This window comes from Erythrolamprus reginae, chromosome 2 (assembly GCF_031021105.1).
Source record: "Erythrolamprus reginae isolate rEryReg1 chromosome 2, rEryReg1.hap1, whole genome shotgun sequence".
Lineage (NCBI taxonomy): Eukaryota > Metazoa > Chordata > Lepidosauria > Squamata > Dipsadidae > Erythrolamprus > Erythrolamprus reginae.
Genome location: NC_091951.1, coordinates 159869523 through 159885484, shown reverse-complemented (window position 1 = coordinate 159885484; position 15962 = coordinate 159869523). Strand labels below are relative to the sequence as shown.

The window sequence follows — 15962 nt, the reverse complement described above, 5'->3', positions numbered from 1 at the left end:
AGTGTTATCGATGGTGTTGAAAAGTTTTACATCATTGGCAAAAAGAACACAGTTGCTTGTAATGTGATAGCAAAAGTCATTTATATAGAGTATGATGTGTGTTGGTCCTAGTACACTGCTGTTTAACAGGACAGGATTAGATAGGGTGCTCCCTATTTTGACCACTTGCTGTCTGTTTGATAGGAATGCAGTATCCAATCATGTAGGAGTTCAGAGACACTGTAGGATTTCAGTTTTAGAAATAGTTTATCGTGAACCACTGAGTCGAAGGCTTTACAGAAATCTATGTAAATTGCACCTATTGATTTGCCCTGACCGAGATGTGTAGTCCATATGTTTTTGCAGCGTAGGAGTTGCAGATTACAGGATAATTTTTTTCTGAAACCAAATTGTTTGTTAGAGAGCAGGTTGATAGTTTCTAGTAGGAGGGTAATGGATTGGTTTATGATTGATTCCATGACTTTGCATGTGATGCAGGATAGAAAGATTGGTCTGTGGTTTTCTACTAGACTGGGATCTCCTTATTTGAAAATGGGGATGACCATGGTTAGTGACCATAGGTTTGGGAGGGAACTGGTCCTGAAAGATTTTTCAAAGATTATGCTTAGTGGTTCAGCTACGGCTGTGGAGAGCTTTTTTAGGAAGTATGCACATAGTCCATCAGGCCCGATTGATAGAGAAGATTTTAGGTCGCATAGTGCTTTTTCAACGTTATCTTCAGTGAAGTCTATTTGTGTTAAATCATTGCGAGTATTTGTGGTATGACTAGAGAATTTGTTGTTAGCCGCCCCAAGTCTACAGAGAGGGGCGGCATACAAATCCAATAAAATAAAATAAAATAAAATTTTGGGCATAAGCTGTTGCTGTTCACAAAGACTGAGCCAAAGAATGTGTTGAAGAGGTTATCTTTGAATGTTTCATCATAGCGTTCTTTGTTGTTGGGTACTTTTAGTGGTGGCATGGGTCTCCAGTTCTTGAGTTTGTTATTTACAAAGTTGTAGAAGGTGCAGTTGGATTTGGTGCGTAGAAGATTTTCCTCTTGTTTGCTGTGATAGTTGAAACATTCCATTTTTATTTGGCAGCATATATTTTTGTAGCAGTTTTGGAAGTTGGCTACATAGCCTGTTTTGTTTTTTCACCAGAGGGATTTTTTGGGGATTGTAGCTTCCTTATTGATATGGGTAGTTTGTTTTTCTTGGTTATGGTGGTTATTAATGGTACATGTAGTCTGATAGTTCTTTTGACTTCAAGCAAGAAGATGTTATAGAGTTCATCAGCAGTGTTACAGCCAGAGAATAGAGTTTGCCAGTCAAGAGTTGGTTGAATCCCAGATTGGTAACAGCATTGTAAATGGTTGTGGGAATGGGTTCAGTCATGCATTCATTTAGGGCCCATGTTAATGTAAGGTAGATTGAGGTCCCCAAGAAAGATAAGGGAGTATGGGCAGGAGGCTGCCCATGTTAGCAGTGAGGATAATTTGTTCACATGTGGGTTCTGTAACAATGTAGGAAGCGAAGTGTGGCATTTAAGGTTAGATCACAGACGAATGGTTTCAGGAAGGGTGAGATCATGTGTAACTTGGATATTTTTTAAGTTTAGTGGTTTTTTGTAGAGTACAGCATTTAGACTTATATACCACTTCATAGTGCTTTTACAGCCCTCTCTAAGTGGTTTACAGAATCAGCATATTGCCCCCAACAATCTAGGTCCTCATTTTGCCCATCTCAGAAGGATGGAAGGCTGAGTCAACCTTGAGTTGGTGGTGAGATCTGAACTGCTGAACTGCAGCTAGCAGTTAGCTGAAGTAGCCTGCAGTGCTAAACTCTAACCACTGTGCCACCCCGGCTCTTATATATAGCTCCTCTGCCTCCTCTGCGGGTTTTACGGTCGGACCGGAAGACAAGTTAGTTTCTTGCTGTGATGATGGAGACAGGGAGGGATGCATTTAGCCATGTTTCACAGACTTCTATGGCTTGTTACCCAAATCACAGTTAAAATAAAGCATAAGAACATCAGAAGAGCCATGCTGAATCAGGCCAAAGCCCATGGAGTCCAGCGTTCTGTATCACACAGTGGTCCACCAATTGTCCTTGGGAATCTTGAGCAGAAAGAGAAGGCAAAACCCTCCTTTTCCCTTGACCCCCAACAAATGGTACCCAAGAGAATCCTGCTTGCCTCAGCCAACATAGAGGCAGCACTTGGACATCCATTTCAATAACCAAGGGTACACTTGGCATCCATGAATCTGTCTAATCCTACCTTGAAGCTATCCAGGCTGACAGCTGTCACGACCTCTTCTGGAAGTGAATTCTATAAACCAATGACCCTCTGGATGAAGAAATATTTCCCTCTATTTGTCCTCACTTTATTATCTATAGGCTTTAGGGAGTACCCCCTCATCCTAGTATTGTGTGATATAGAAAAGAATTTTTCTCTATCCACCTTTTCTATCCCATGCATGATTTTATACACTTTGATCAAGTCACCCCTTAAATGCCATTTTTCAAGGCTGAAGAGACCAAGGCGTTGCAACCTGGTTTCATATGCGAGGTGCTCCATTTCCTTGATCATTCTTGTTGCCCTTTTTTGCACCTTTTCCAGTTCCATTATATCCTTCTTGAGGTGCGGTGACCAGAATTGTACACAGTACTCCAAATGTGGTCGGTCTCACCATCGATGTGTACAGAGGCAATACAACACTTGCCGACCTATTTTTGATTCCCTTCCTAATCATGCCAAGCATGGAATTTGCTTTTTTTTTACTGCTGCTGCGCACTGGATTAACATCTTCATTGAGCTGTGCACCAAAACCCCAAGATCCCTTTCCTGGGTTGTCACAGAAAGCTTGTTCTCCATCAGTTGGTATGTATAATTGGGGTTCTTTGCCCTGATGTGCATAACTTTGCACTTGTTGAGGTTGAAATGCATTTGCCACTTTGTTGCCCACTCACTCAATTTCAAGAGATCCTTCTGGAGCTCCCGACAATCAGTTTCACTTTTCACTACCCGGAACAATTTAGTGTCGTCAGCAAACATTGCTACCTCACTATTTACTTCTACATCCATACAAAGCATGACTCAGCTAGAGCCCTCTCATTTCGTTGTGCCAGCTATAGAAAAAGTTGCAGCGCCAATTCCTCCTTTACTCTTCATAAATCAGAGCAGCTATATTTAAATGATCTAAAACCCATTTTATTCTCACCAACCTATACATCCATTTGATTTAAGCCATTTTTTGGATGGTCAACAACCCTTTCAAACTTTTAGGACAAATAAAGATTAAGTCATACCCAAACCAAAAATACAAGACATGTATCACTGACACCCACAGAATGCTGGTTCTCTGAAAATCCACCTTCCCTCTCCTCTGAAGGAGCCTTAAAATCTACCTCTAGCAGAGCCTCTCCTGATTGGTGTATTCACTCACAACAGTTGCACCCCCCCCCCCTTGGAGTTGAGTCTCACCTGGGGGAATGGTGGCACCGCCACACTGTACGGCCTCTGTTTGAAAGTGCTGACATTCGGTGCCTGGAAATTTCGGGAGGACATGCTGTAGTCGGGAGGGGGGATATCATCTTTGTCCAATAGGTTACCTGTACTGCTGCTTTTCCCCTGGCTGAAGAAGACATAAACACACTGAGTCAGCCTCTCTCCTCTAGGACAGAATTTTGCAAGCAGGCTGCACTTTATAAGCCATTAAGACTTGCCTCATTCCTTGCATGCAAACAAAATTAGGATTCTTCAGATTCTCTTCCTCCCACACGTCTTTCCCTATGGGAACCTGCTCAGAATCACTAAGGGAACATGCCCGTCCTCTCAGAAGCCTTTCCATCTGGGGTGTTCATTATGTTTACCATTTGAAATACTGTCGTAGGGCTTTCCCCACCAAATATAGTCACACTGGCTTGCCCCTGATCATACACACACACATATAAGTACCTCTGTGCATGGACAAATGTATGCACCCATGCAAAGAGGCACCATGTATTTTCACAGCAAAGCCTGAAATCTTAGTTTGAGAAACATGAAACCAGTCTAATAAAATTCCTAATAAAATATGAGCCAGAAGAGGGCAATGCAGGACAGATCCTGTTTCTGGCTAAAAACACAGGGCTTGTCTGTTTGAGTATAAACATGATTTAAATGTCAGAAGATTGCACTGCATCCATGAACAGAATTTTCTTACCTCATATGTAATCTATCGGTCCCATCGCTGTCCATCACACGTGTGTAGGAGAAAGGAAACCAGCCTCTCCTACAACAGTAGGAAAAAAGAGAAAAAGATCCACGTTTTTTCCCCCCATTCAGTGAAGGGGATACTGAAGGAAGAATATTAAGCCATTAGAGTTTCAGTATTTTGCAGCCAAAGTAGAGATGCCTATCCTTGAATTTCAGCCACAGATAGCCCACTTCTCTCAATACAGTGTAGAAATTCAGAAGGTAAAAGCCTCAAAGCCTAGCTATGTGGTCAAAATCAACCAATCTTCTGGGTGTCCCCACTAGAGTATAACCTCAGTTTGCACTATTGACAGCAGAAACAGAAAACGTACTATAAAGCTTTATAATAATAATAATAATAATAATAATAATAATAATAATAATAATAATAATAACAACAACAACAACAACAACAACAACAACAACAACGTCATCCTGATTGTGTAGAAAAAGAAAGTATGGATCATCGACATCGCAATCCCAGGGGACAGCAGAATTGAGGAGAAGCAGCTAGAGAAATTAGTGAAATCCGAAGATCTAAAAATCGAGCTGCAATGACTCTGGCATAAGCCAGTGAAAGTGGTCCCAGTGGTACTTGGCACGCTGGGCGCAGTGCCAAAGGATCTCAGTGAACATTTGAAAACCATCGGAATTGACAAAATCTCCATCTGTTAATTGCAAAAGGCTGCTTTACTGGGATCGGCAAACATAATTCGCCGCTACATCACGCAGTCTTAGGTGCTTGGGAAGCGCCCGACTGGTGATGGAATATGAAATCCAGCATAGTGATCTTGTTTGCTGTGTTGTATTGATGATAATAATAATAATAATAATAATAATAATAATAATAATAATAATAATAATAATAAATATGTATATTATTTTCAATTATCTAATAGACCGAATCTTACCAGGCTAAAGCTATAACCTGCTAACCTAATAGATAGACCCTGGTGTGTATCGAGGGTACATCTGAATCTCTTCCTACCTACCTACCTGCTTGCCCTCCCTTTCCCATGTGTGCAATCTTTTATTTTGGACCCCTCTCTGCCCCGAGTCTTCGGAGAGGGGCGGCATACAAATCTAAGTAATAAATAAATAAATAAATAAATAAATAAATAAATAAATAAATAAATAAATAAATAAATAAATAAATAAATAAATGTGCTGTCTCCTCCCTGGGAAGCTACAGTGCTCTTGATGACATCCCCCTCCTCCAGCTGCATATTTCATCTCATATCTGTACCATTCAAAATCCTTACTCATTGAACTAGCTTTTGAGTATCCACCAAAGCTTTCCCCATGCATTCCATTTTCCATGGGAAGAATCCAGAACACATCTTAATTTTTAATCCTAGTCTTGAATAAATCAAATATCTTCCAGTTGAATTTTTTTTTAAAAAAACACAGCCTAATAAAGACATTCTTCAAAATGCTTACTAGGTTATTTACTCTCCATTCTATGACATTTTACAAGTTTACAAGGCAGTGATATGGTTGAGTGTTATCCTTTCTTCCTATAACATTGGATAATTGCGGGACCATCTGTTACTCCATACTTTCCAGTGGCCAATAAGGGCCCACAGAGTTGGCCTTCTCCAGGTCCCGTTTGCCAAACAATGTTGGTTGGTGGGGCCGCGGGGAAGAGCCTTTTCTGTGGCAGCCCCGGCCCTTTGGAACCAACTGCCTCCAGAGATCTGCACTATCCCTACCCTACTGGCCTTCTGGAAAGCTGTTAAGACCTGGCTTTTCCATGAATGACTGAGAGTATGTATGTTATTTTAAGGGCTATTATTTGTTTCTACATTCTTTCTTGGATATTGTAACTATTTATACTTGTTTTAAATTTTGTTAGCCGCCCAGGGTCCACTGGAGATGGGCGGCATATAAATCCTGTTAAATAGATAGATAGATAGATGGATGGATGGATGGATAGATAGATAGATAGATAGATAGATAGATAGATAGATAGATAGATAAACCATTTGTTTGAAGTGGTAGTTCCCTAAGCAGGGAATTGGACTAGAAGAGCTCCAAAGTCCCTTCCCACTCTGTTGTTGTTGTTATTGTTATTGTTGTTGTTGTTGTTGTTGTTATTATTATTATTATTATTATTATTATTATTATTATTATTATCATCATCATCATCATCATCATCATCTCCAGCAGTTTCAGGAAGAATGGTGATGATGAGGAGGGCGGTCTGGGGATGAACTGCTTGGCCACTTCTTTAAAAAAAGTAGCAAAGTGTAGACAGCTTTTTATGACCCCTTCCATATGCATGAGCTGCACCAGTGCTGCGTCTCTCTCTGGGTCCTTGACTCTGTCTGTCATGGAAGGTTTTTGGCAGGGCAGCAATTTACCCCCAGATCAGCTGCTCTTTCAGAAGGCAGCCACTTCCCAGTGGTGGGAATTCTTGCAAGATTCAATCTGGGTTGGTCACCAGCACCAGAGGTTTTGTATTCCAAGCTTTCAGACTTGTGCTGGAGCCCATCTTCAAGGAATTTCTCTGCCTAGGAGAGAAGAGCCTCGGTGGTGCAGTGATTAGAGTGCAGTACTGCAAGCTACTCCTGCTGATCACCGGCTGCCAGCAGTTTAAGTAGGCTCAAGGTGGACTCAGCCTTCCATCTTTCCAAGGTTGGTAAAACGAAGACCCAGATTGTTGCGGGAAATACGCTTACTCTCTGTAAACTGCTTAGAGAGGGCTGTAATGCACTGTGAAGTGGTATATAAGGCTAAATGCTATTGCTATTTCTCTGCCTTCTCTGGAGATGGGCTCCAGACTGAGTCTGAAAGCTTGGAAGACAAAACCTCTGGTCCCGGTGACCGAACGAGATTGAATCCTGCAACATTATCCTGGGACACGTTATATTAGCCTTTATTCATGCGGGAATTCTTGCCTTCCAGTTCCTTGGATTCCACCCACTCCTCCCAAAGGCAGGCAGCTATTACGCCTTGCCATCCTTCCCCACTCTGCCAACATGACAGCTTTGCTGCTTCAGTGCAGTAACTTTGCTTCTTCTTCTTTTTCCTTGCCAGCAAACAAATGTAGGGAAGCAAAGGCAAGGAGGGAGGCTGGGGAGGGGGGGGGAATAAGACACCAGACGAACCCCCATTTTTGAACTCCCCTCCCACTGGCCAGCTGGGCAGAAGCACCAGCAAGCTACATGGCAGCCAAGAAATATGATCACAAGTAAATATTTGGGGAGTGAAACCTTTTAAAAAAATCTTCAGACAGATTTATAGGTAACTTCACCTACTAATTGTTTGTTTCTTTTAATGTTCAAAATGCCACATTAACCGAACGTTGGTGGCTTGCCAGTGAACTTCAGCAGACTGGCTTTGGGAATGTGTAACAGTGTGGTGATGAGGGCTGGAGCCACATTCAATATGCGTGGAGCAGTAAGAAGGGGATGTTATAACAGAAGGTAGCATTTGAACACAGTAGACCTTGTCTTGCAACAATTTGTTTAGTGACCATTCACAAGTCACAATGGCATAGAAAAAAGTGACTATGGCCATTATTCACATTCAGCCAGTCCCCAGGGTCACGTGAACAAAATTTATTTATTTATTTTATTTATTTATTGGATTTATATGCCTCCCCTCTCTGAAGATTCGGGGCAGCTTACAATATATAATAAAAAACACAATAAAATACAATGGCAAATCCAATAAATTAAACTAGATAACTAACCTAAAATCCTCAATATCTCCATAGTATCATCCCCTAACCCCCAACATTTTACCCTTAGACTATCCACGGTTGACCTCTTCAGATTCCTAAGAGGTCAGTAAGGGGCGTACATAAGCGCACTAGAGTGCCTTCCATCCCCTGTCCTATAGTCTCTCCTATATCTCGTATTTCTTCTCTACCATATCCTCTATAACCTTCATTGTGTATTATTGTGTATTGGACAAAATAAATAAAAAAAAAAAAATTAAAATATTTCAAAAATCAATTGTACACATTCAGACCTCAGCCATACATAACATTCATTGGCCAGGGGGCCTAAGATCTAATTGCCCCAAGCCTGGTGACATAAGTGAGTCTTAAGACTCTTATGGAAGGCGAGGAGGGTGGGGGCAGTGCGAATCTCCAGGGGGAGCTGATTCCAGAGGGCCGGGGCCCCCACAGAGAAGGCTCTCCCCCTAGGCCCCACCAAGCGACATTGTCTGGTTAACAGGACCTGGAGAAGGCTGACTCTACGGGACCTAACCGGTCGCTGAGATTCATATGGCAGGAAGCGTATGAATCAGATGCTTGGCAACCGACTCATGTTTATGATGGTTACACTGTCCTGAGATCATGTGATCCCCTTTTGCGACTTTCTGACAAGCAAATGAGCGGGGGAGCCAGATTCACTTTATGACCGTAATTCGTTTAACAACTGTGGCAAGAGAGGTCATAAAATCGGGCAAAACTCACTTAACCCCTGTCTTGCTTAGCAACAGAAATGTTGGGCTCAACTGAGGTCGTATGTTGGGGATTACCGGTACAGTGGTACCTCGAGATACGAGTTTAATTCGTTCCGGACCTGGGCTCTTAAGTCGAGCAGCTCTTATCTCGAACGACTTTTCCCCATAGGAATTAATGTAAATAATTTTAATTGGTTCCAGCCCTCAAAAAACTCACAAAGTTAGTCTAAATTATGCAGAAAGATATGTTTTTAATGAAGAAATGTACGTGTACATATAAATGAATAATGAAGTTTCTTTCACTTAACTTGTAAACTTTCTTAAACTTTTAAATTTACATATGTTCAACTTCTCTGCCACCCAATCCTGTAGGACAGAGGTCCCCAACCCTTTTTGCACCAGGGACCGGCTTTAAGCGATCAAGAGAGGAATGGGTGAATGAATGGACGGAGGGTGGGAAGGAAGGAAGGAAAGAGGGAAGGGACAGGAACAGAGGAAGGAAGGAAGGAAACTTATGAAAGGGGAGAGTAAGAGAGGAATGAGTGAAGGGAGGGAAGAAGGTGGGAAGGAGAAAGAAAAGAAGAAATAGAGGAAGGGAAGGTAAAAGAGAGAAAGAAAAAGAGCAAGAAAGAAAGAAAGAAAGAAAGAAAGAAAGAAAGAAAGAAAGAAAGGGGGAAGGGACAGGAACAGAGGAAGGAAGCAAGGAAACTTATGAAAGGGGAGAGTAAGAGAGGAATGAGTGAAGGGAGGGAGGGAGGGAAGAAGGTGGGAAGGAGAAAGAAAAGAAGAAATAGAGGAAGGGAAGGTAAAAGAGAGAAAGAAAAAGAGCAAGAAAGAAAGCTGCAAGCACCCCCCCGAGCCCCCCAGGCCGGCTGCAACCTTTTAAAACACGCGTGCCGCTTCGCAGCTGTCTCCTGAAGCCGAACGCGGAAGTTAGAGTTTGGCTTCAGGAGACAGCTCCTTGGCGCTTGTATCTCGAATTTGGGCTTGTAAGTAGAACAAAAATATCTCTCCCCTCCCAGCTCTTATCTCGAGTTGCTCTTAAGTAGAGCAGCTCTTATGTCGGGGTTCCACTGTATTTAGAATGATTTAATCCTGGATCTTTTAAAGGAAAGCTGTCAATATATGTGGCAGTTTCCCCAAATGGCCAAAGGCATTTTACTGCCATCTGTGCTTTTATTTTGTGAAGCAAGATTTCCCTGCTGTCCAAGTTTATTGTGCCCAGTCTTACCAGCCACCTACTTCCACACCCTGCCAGCTTTCTAGCTCACCCCATATTGGACACTTGGGCTAAAAAAAAAAAGGAATGACCAGATCAGCAGACTACCACCCTCACGACTTCCCTCCAAGGCTTCCTAATCTGCTTCTGCTAATTAAGCCAACCATTGGCTTGGCAACTGGCATTTTCTGTTAAGCCAGTCACAAATTGCATGGACGACGGAGTAAAGGTACAGCTATATTTAGTGAACAATGGAAAAAAGACCGCGGCTCCAGATTTAGAGCTTTAAATATTGAGATGTGGGGAAGGAGAGAAGGGGAAAAAAAGATAAATATTCAGTATCTATGAAAGCGCTTACCTACACAATTGTTGCCAAGGAAGACTTTTTTTGTGTGTCCTAAGCAAACCTATTATGCCAAAGCAAGCCTGTTGGAGGGATCCACCCCAGCGACAGCTTTTATTCCTAGTTACACTACAGACTCTCCAGGAATTAAAAGCCTACAATTTCTGCCCTCCCTCTTCATTTTTTTTCTGGCATTCCCCAGCATGGGAGCTGTGTTGTTAAGGGCAGAACTGTTTATTATACATTCCACTTCTTGTCACATCAACTTCGGTTTTGGCTACCAGAGCTAAGATTTCCAGATCGCGGTAAGGAAAAAAAGTTCATTGGAAAATCACATTTTTAAGCATAAAGAATAATAATTTGTCTTAGGCTCAAAGTTCATCAGAGTTCCCTAATGTAAAATATTGACTTGTGGCATTTGTCTCCTCTCTTTCTTTGATTTTGCATTGACTTCTTAACACAGATGCAAAATGCTGGAACTCTCCTTGCAATTTTTGTAGCAATGCCACATGGAGGAAAAGACCAAAATGACAAAGAGGATCACACATGAGACAGCCCAGGCTTTGCTCTACCTACAGCACCCCAGCATACTCATGTTGTACTCCTAAACCAGTGATTATGAACCTTTTTTCCCTCGGGTGCTGAGAGAGCTTGTGTGTGCGCTATCGCACATGTACAAATGCCCACACCCATAATTCAATGCCTGGAAAGGGAAAAACAGCTTCCCCCGCCCCCTGGAGGCTGGAAACAGCTGTTTTCCAACTTCTGGTGGGCCCAGTAGGTTCATCTTTCACCCTCCCCAGGCTCCAAAGGTTTCACTGGAGCCGGGGGAAGGTAAAAATGCCCTCCCCCATCTCCCCAAAGGCTCTCTGGAAGCCAAAAACACCCTCCCAGAGTGTCTGTGAGAAATCAGCTGGCCGGCACACACATGCACATTGGAGCTGAGCTAGGGCATCGGCTCATGTGCCTGCAGATATGGCTGTCCATTCCACCTGTGGCACCCATGCCATAGGTTTGCCATCACTGTCCTAAACCTTGGGGACAAACAGCAGCATCGCTTTGGGTGTCTGGGGATGGGCTCAGAACCACCAATTGGCACTACCCTTTGGGGCTCTGAGAGGTATAAAAGTTAAGTTACAGCCCATAACATTGATTTTGCCTACCACCATGCTAAGAAAGCAATTGAATCTTGAAAAAAACCTTTAATATCATCAGAAGGAAAGAAAAACCAGTTCTGAGGCCCACACGCTGACAAGCATACTCACAATTTGGTCTTTTCACTCTCTCCGTAATGCCAGCCATCTCGGGCCTCAGGCACTAGCAACGTAATAAGGTCTCCCTCCTTGAAGCTCAGAAGGGTGGTGTTGTCCCCAGCAGCATGAGAGAAAATGGCTCGCACTCTTGTTCGGCCATTTTTTTCTAGTCCTGCCGCCATGGAGCTGGAACGGGGAAGTGTCTTGTTTTCAGCTGAAAGACAAGACAGAGATTGAGTCCACTCTTTTCGATAAATAAACCTTATTTTTCCTCTTACTTTACTACTGTGCAAATACTGGAGAAGGTTTGCCATTATTTTTAAAAAATAAATGACTGTGGATTTATTTATATTTATTTATTTATTTATTTATTTATTGGATTTGTATGCCGCCCCTCTCCGCAGACTCGGGGCGGCTAACAACAATGATAAAAAACAACATGTAACAATCCAATTTAATAAAACAACTAAAAACCCTTATTATAAAAACCAAACATACACACAAACATACCATACATAACTTGTAATGGCCTAGGGGAAGGAATATCCTAACTCCCCCATGCCTGGTGACAAAGGATTGCTGATTTACAGCTAATCTTCAACTTGCAACCGTTCATTTAGTAATGGTTTGTGACTTTCAACCGGTCCTCACAGTTATGACTCTCACATTCACGCCTTTAAAATTCAGGTGCTGGCAACCAGCATATATTGAGGATGCTTGCACTGCCTCAGAGTCATGTGGCTGCCATTTCCCCAGACAGCTTCCGAAAGGCAAAATTAGTGGGGGAAGCTGGGTTCAATTTAATGACGTGATTCACCAAAACACTCTGTGGTGATTCACTTCACAACTGTGGCTAAAAGACAGTTAAAATCATCACCATCTAAAATATTTATCTCTTGATCATAAATGTCAATGAATTTGTAAAGCAAAAGAAAATAACAAATTTTCTGGTAAAACACTCACATAGATATGATGTACTGAGCTTTTAAAAACAAACATTACCTAGTGCTAGATACCTGTGCATTGTGCAGAATTATTAATAATTGCAATTGTGGCATAAAAGGAAGTAAAAGGAAAATTGCCTTTTTGTTATTATGGTTCTTTTAATGGTTATGCTTGAATTATGCTGATTATTTAGCTTTTTCATTGTGTATGCCAACCAGAGTCAGGGTGTGAGATGGGTGGCTATATAGATTCAACAAACAAACAATAATACAGTACAATAACCTCATCATGTTCCCTGCAATGAGTACAGTAGTCCCTCGCTATACCGCGCTTCACCTACTGCGGCTTCACTTCATTGCGGGTTTCTGAGGAAGCCGATCGGCAGATTTAAACAGACCGCCGAACTCGATCGGCAGGTTTTTAAAAAAAAAAAATATCTAAAATTGTAAATACTGTATTTAAATACTGTATCTAAAATAAATACTGTGTGGGAAGGGTTTATAAACACTTAAAACAATGAAAACTTACCAAACAATTACAATATAAATACTTAAATAAGTACTATCAGTCAATAAATTCCCCATCGCGGATTTCACCTATCGCGGCCAGGTCTGGAACGTAACACCAGCGATAGGTGAGGGACTACTGTACTTCATTTCTTGCTGGAACCAAGCAATACAACAGTGGTATACAGTATAAGAAGAGCCAAGGTGGCGCAGCAGGTAGAGTGCAGTACTGCAGGCCACTAACGCTGACTGTAGATCTGTAGGTCACCAAATCTCATCATCGGCTGAAGGTTGACTCAGACTTCCATCCTTCCGAGGTGGGTAAAATGAGGACCCGGATTTTGAGGGCAATACAGTGTTTCCTCAATTTTCGCGGGGGATGCGTTCCGAGACCGCCCGCGAAAGTCGAATTTCCGCAAAGTAGAGATGCGGAAGTAAATACACTATTTTTGGATATGAACAGTATCACAAGCCTTCCCTTAACACTTTAAACCCCTAAACTGCAATTTCCCATTCCCTGAGCAACCATTTAGATTATTACTCACCATGTTTATTTATTAAAGTTTATTAAAAAAAAATATTTATTAAAGGCAGATAAAAGTTTGGCGATGACATATGACGCCATCAGGCGGGAAAAACCGTGGTATATGGAAAAAACCTGTGAAGTATTTTTTCATTAATATTTTTGAAAAACCGTGGTATAGACTTTTCGCGAAGTTCGAACCCGTGAAAATCGAGGGAACACTGTATGCTGAAAAAGTGCTATTGCTAACATGGTGTAAGCTGCCCTGAGTCTAAGGCAGTGACGGCGAACCTTTTTTTCCTCAGGTGCCGAAAGAGTGTGGATGTGCACTATTGCACATGTGTGAGTGGCCACACCTATAATTCAATGCCTGGGGAGGGTGAAAGCAGCTTCCCTCACTTCCCAGAGGCCCACTGGAGGCCGGAAATGGTCTGTTTCCCAACTTCTGATGGGCCCAGTAGGCTCGTGTTTTGCCTTCCCCAGGCTCCAAAGACTATTGCACATGCACAAGTGCCCACACCCATATTTCAATGCTTGGAAAGGGCAAAAACAGATTTCCCCGCCCCCTGGAGGCCTTCTGGAGGCCGGAAACAGCAGTTTTCCAAATTCTGGTGGGCCCAGTAAGTTCGTCTTTCACCCTCCCCAGGCTCCAAAGATTTCACTGGAGCAGGGGGAAGGTAAAAATGCCCTCCCCCATCCCCCCAAAGGCTCTCTGGAAACCAAAAACGCCCTTCTAGAGCCTCTGTGTTAGCCAAAAATCACCTCCCCAGCCCACACATGCACGTTGAGGCTGAGCTAGGGCAACAGCTCGAGTGCCAGCAGATATGGCTCCGTGTGCCACCTGTGGCACCCGTCCCATAGGTTCTCCATCACTGGTCTAAGGAGAAGGGCGGAATAAAAAAATGAATAAATAAATAAATCTCAGTAGTGGAAACTTCTGGTTGATTTTCTCTGAGCTCCAAGCTAAACAAGGAAGGCCAGGGAAGGCCTTGGACGAGAACCTTTTCCCAGAATGCTTGTGCTACTGACTAGCCTGGAAGTTGAAACACACCCCAGCAGGTAGCAGTGGAAAACTCAGTGTTGCAGTTTTGTCCGGAATGCTGCAAACTATGTCCGTGAAATTGAGCCTGACTCAAAGGTACCTTTTTACTTTAGTCAGAAGATAATAAACATTGCAGAGTGATGTCACTCCAAAGGAGACATTGTTCACCCCTGTTCCTAGCATGATGCAAAAGAACCCAGCCTGCTTCACCACTTTGGAGAAACAGCTTTGTTGTTCATAGATTTTGTAAGGAAAAAAAGGTTTGTGCAAACATCTGACTCACCCCACCTCTGTTGTGTAAGGGCTTATATAGGAAACAAGCACGTCTAATTAATTTCTGACAAAGCAAAGTGACAAAAGTTTCTGTCAGCAAACCTTCTGCAATTTTTGAGCTGTCTTAGCCTCCCAAATTTTCAGTGCTTTCTCAATGCCTGTTCTTGTTTCTACCAGCAGAAAGACAGGAGGTCTAGCTAGACCCTTTGAAAGACTCAACATGAGAAATGCTTTAGAAGTTGTGCCATTTTTGTGCTTTTATGCATGCCAGCTTTCTCCAAATATCTTGGGACTGTTGTGATGGCTGGGGATTTAGGGACCTGTACTCTTTGCATAAGTGGAAAGCCTGAAGAAAATTAATTTAGGCCCTTTCTCCTACTGCAGGGGGGTCGAACTGGCAGCTGCAGGCACACACCCACTCCATGAAGGGGGGGAAAGGGTTGCGGAACATCATGTGATAGCAACACGACACTGCGAGTTTGACATCCATGTCCTACCATGTTGCTCTATGGGAGTTCCTTGGCCATCTCATTCACAATCTGACACATACGTTCCTCAAAATGGAGGGAAGGGGAGAGAGGAATAATCTTTTACAAGAATGACTTACTGGATGCATAGCTGTTTTTCGGCATTACGCTTTTACGCACAGGGAGAGTATTGGAATAAGAGTCACTCAATTGCTTCTGAGTTTGTGGGGGGGATAAGGACTTCGGCTGAGGCGGTTTTCGGTCAGACCAATGGCTGTAATCTTCACCTTCCGAGCCCGAGACGCCATTCATTACTGGAATGGTCTCTTGTGCAGACATTCGCTGGAGAAAGAGTGGGGAGAGGGAGAGAGAAACACAGGTATGATGCTCTTGTCTGCATTGTTCTGCCGGGCTCTCTGATAGGAGCCTCCCGAAAATTCAAGGGTACAAATTGCAGATACACACACATTTGAAAATTCAAAACAATGTCCTTTATCACAAAATTCAAAATAAACTAATCACTCTTTTTGTATTGCAAAGAGCACTCGTCCCAAAACACAATTTCCTGTACAATTTCCCTTAAGCAGTCATTAAGTACTTAGCTAGCAGCTGTGAAGAAACTTCACACCCCTTCTTCTTCCAACGAAGTGAGACACACACACGTTGCTCTGCTGTGGTTTCAAAGGTGTGAAAAATCAATAAACAAAGTCTAGAAAAGAGCAACACATGATTCCTGAAGAACTGCGATCAGATA

General features: G+C 42.6%; 1 protein-coding gene across 2 annotated transcripts in view; it reads right to left on the bottom strand.

Moving 5' to 3' along the window:
- Positions 1-15962, bottom strand: part of BAIAP2 (BAR/IMD domain containing adaptor protein 2) — a 196009-nt gene that overhangs the window by 22581 nt on the left and 157466 nt on the right. For both annotated transcript variants that reach the window (XM_070740211.1, XM_070740210.1), the window contains exons 9-12: positions 15349-15550; positions 11465-11666; positions 4187-4255; positions 3466-3616 (exon numbers count right to left, since the gene is read on the bottom strand). In XM_070740211.1, the coding sequence (XP_070596312.1) occupies positions 3466-3616; positions 4187-4255; positions 11465-11666; positions 15349-15550 (624 nt within the window). The remainder of the gene's footprint in view (positions 1-3465; positions 3617-4186; positions 4256-11464; positions 11667-15348; positions 15551-15962) is intronic.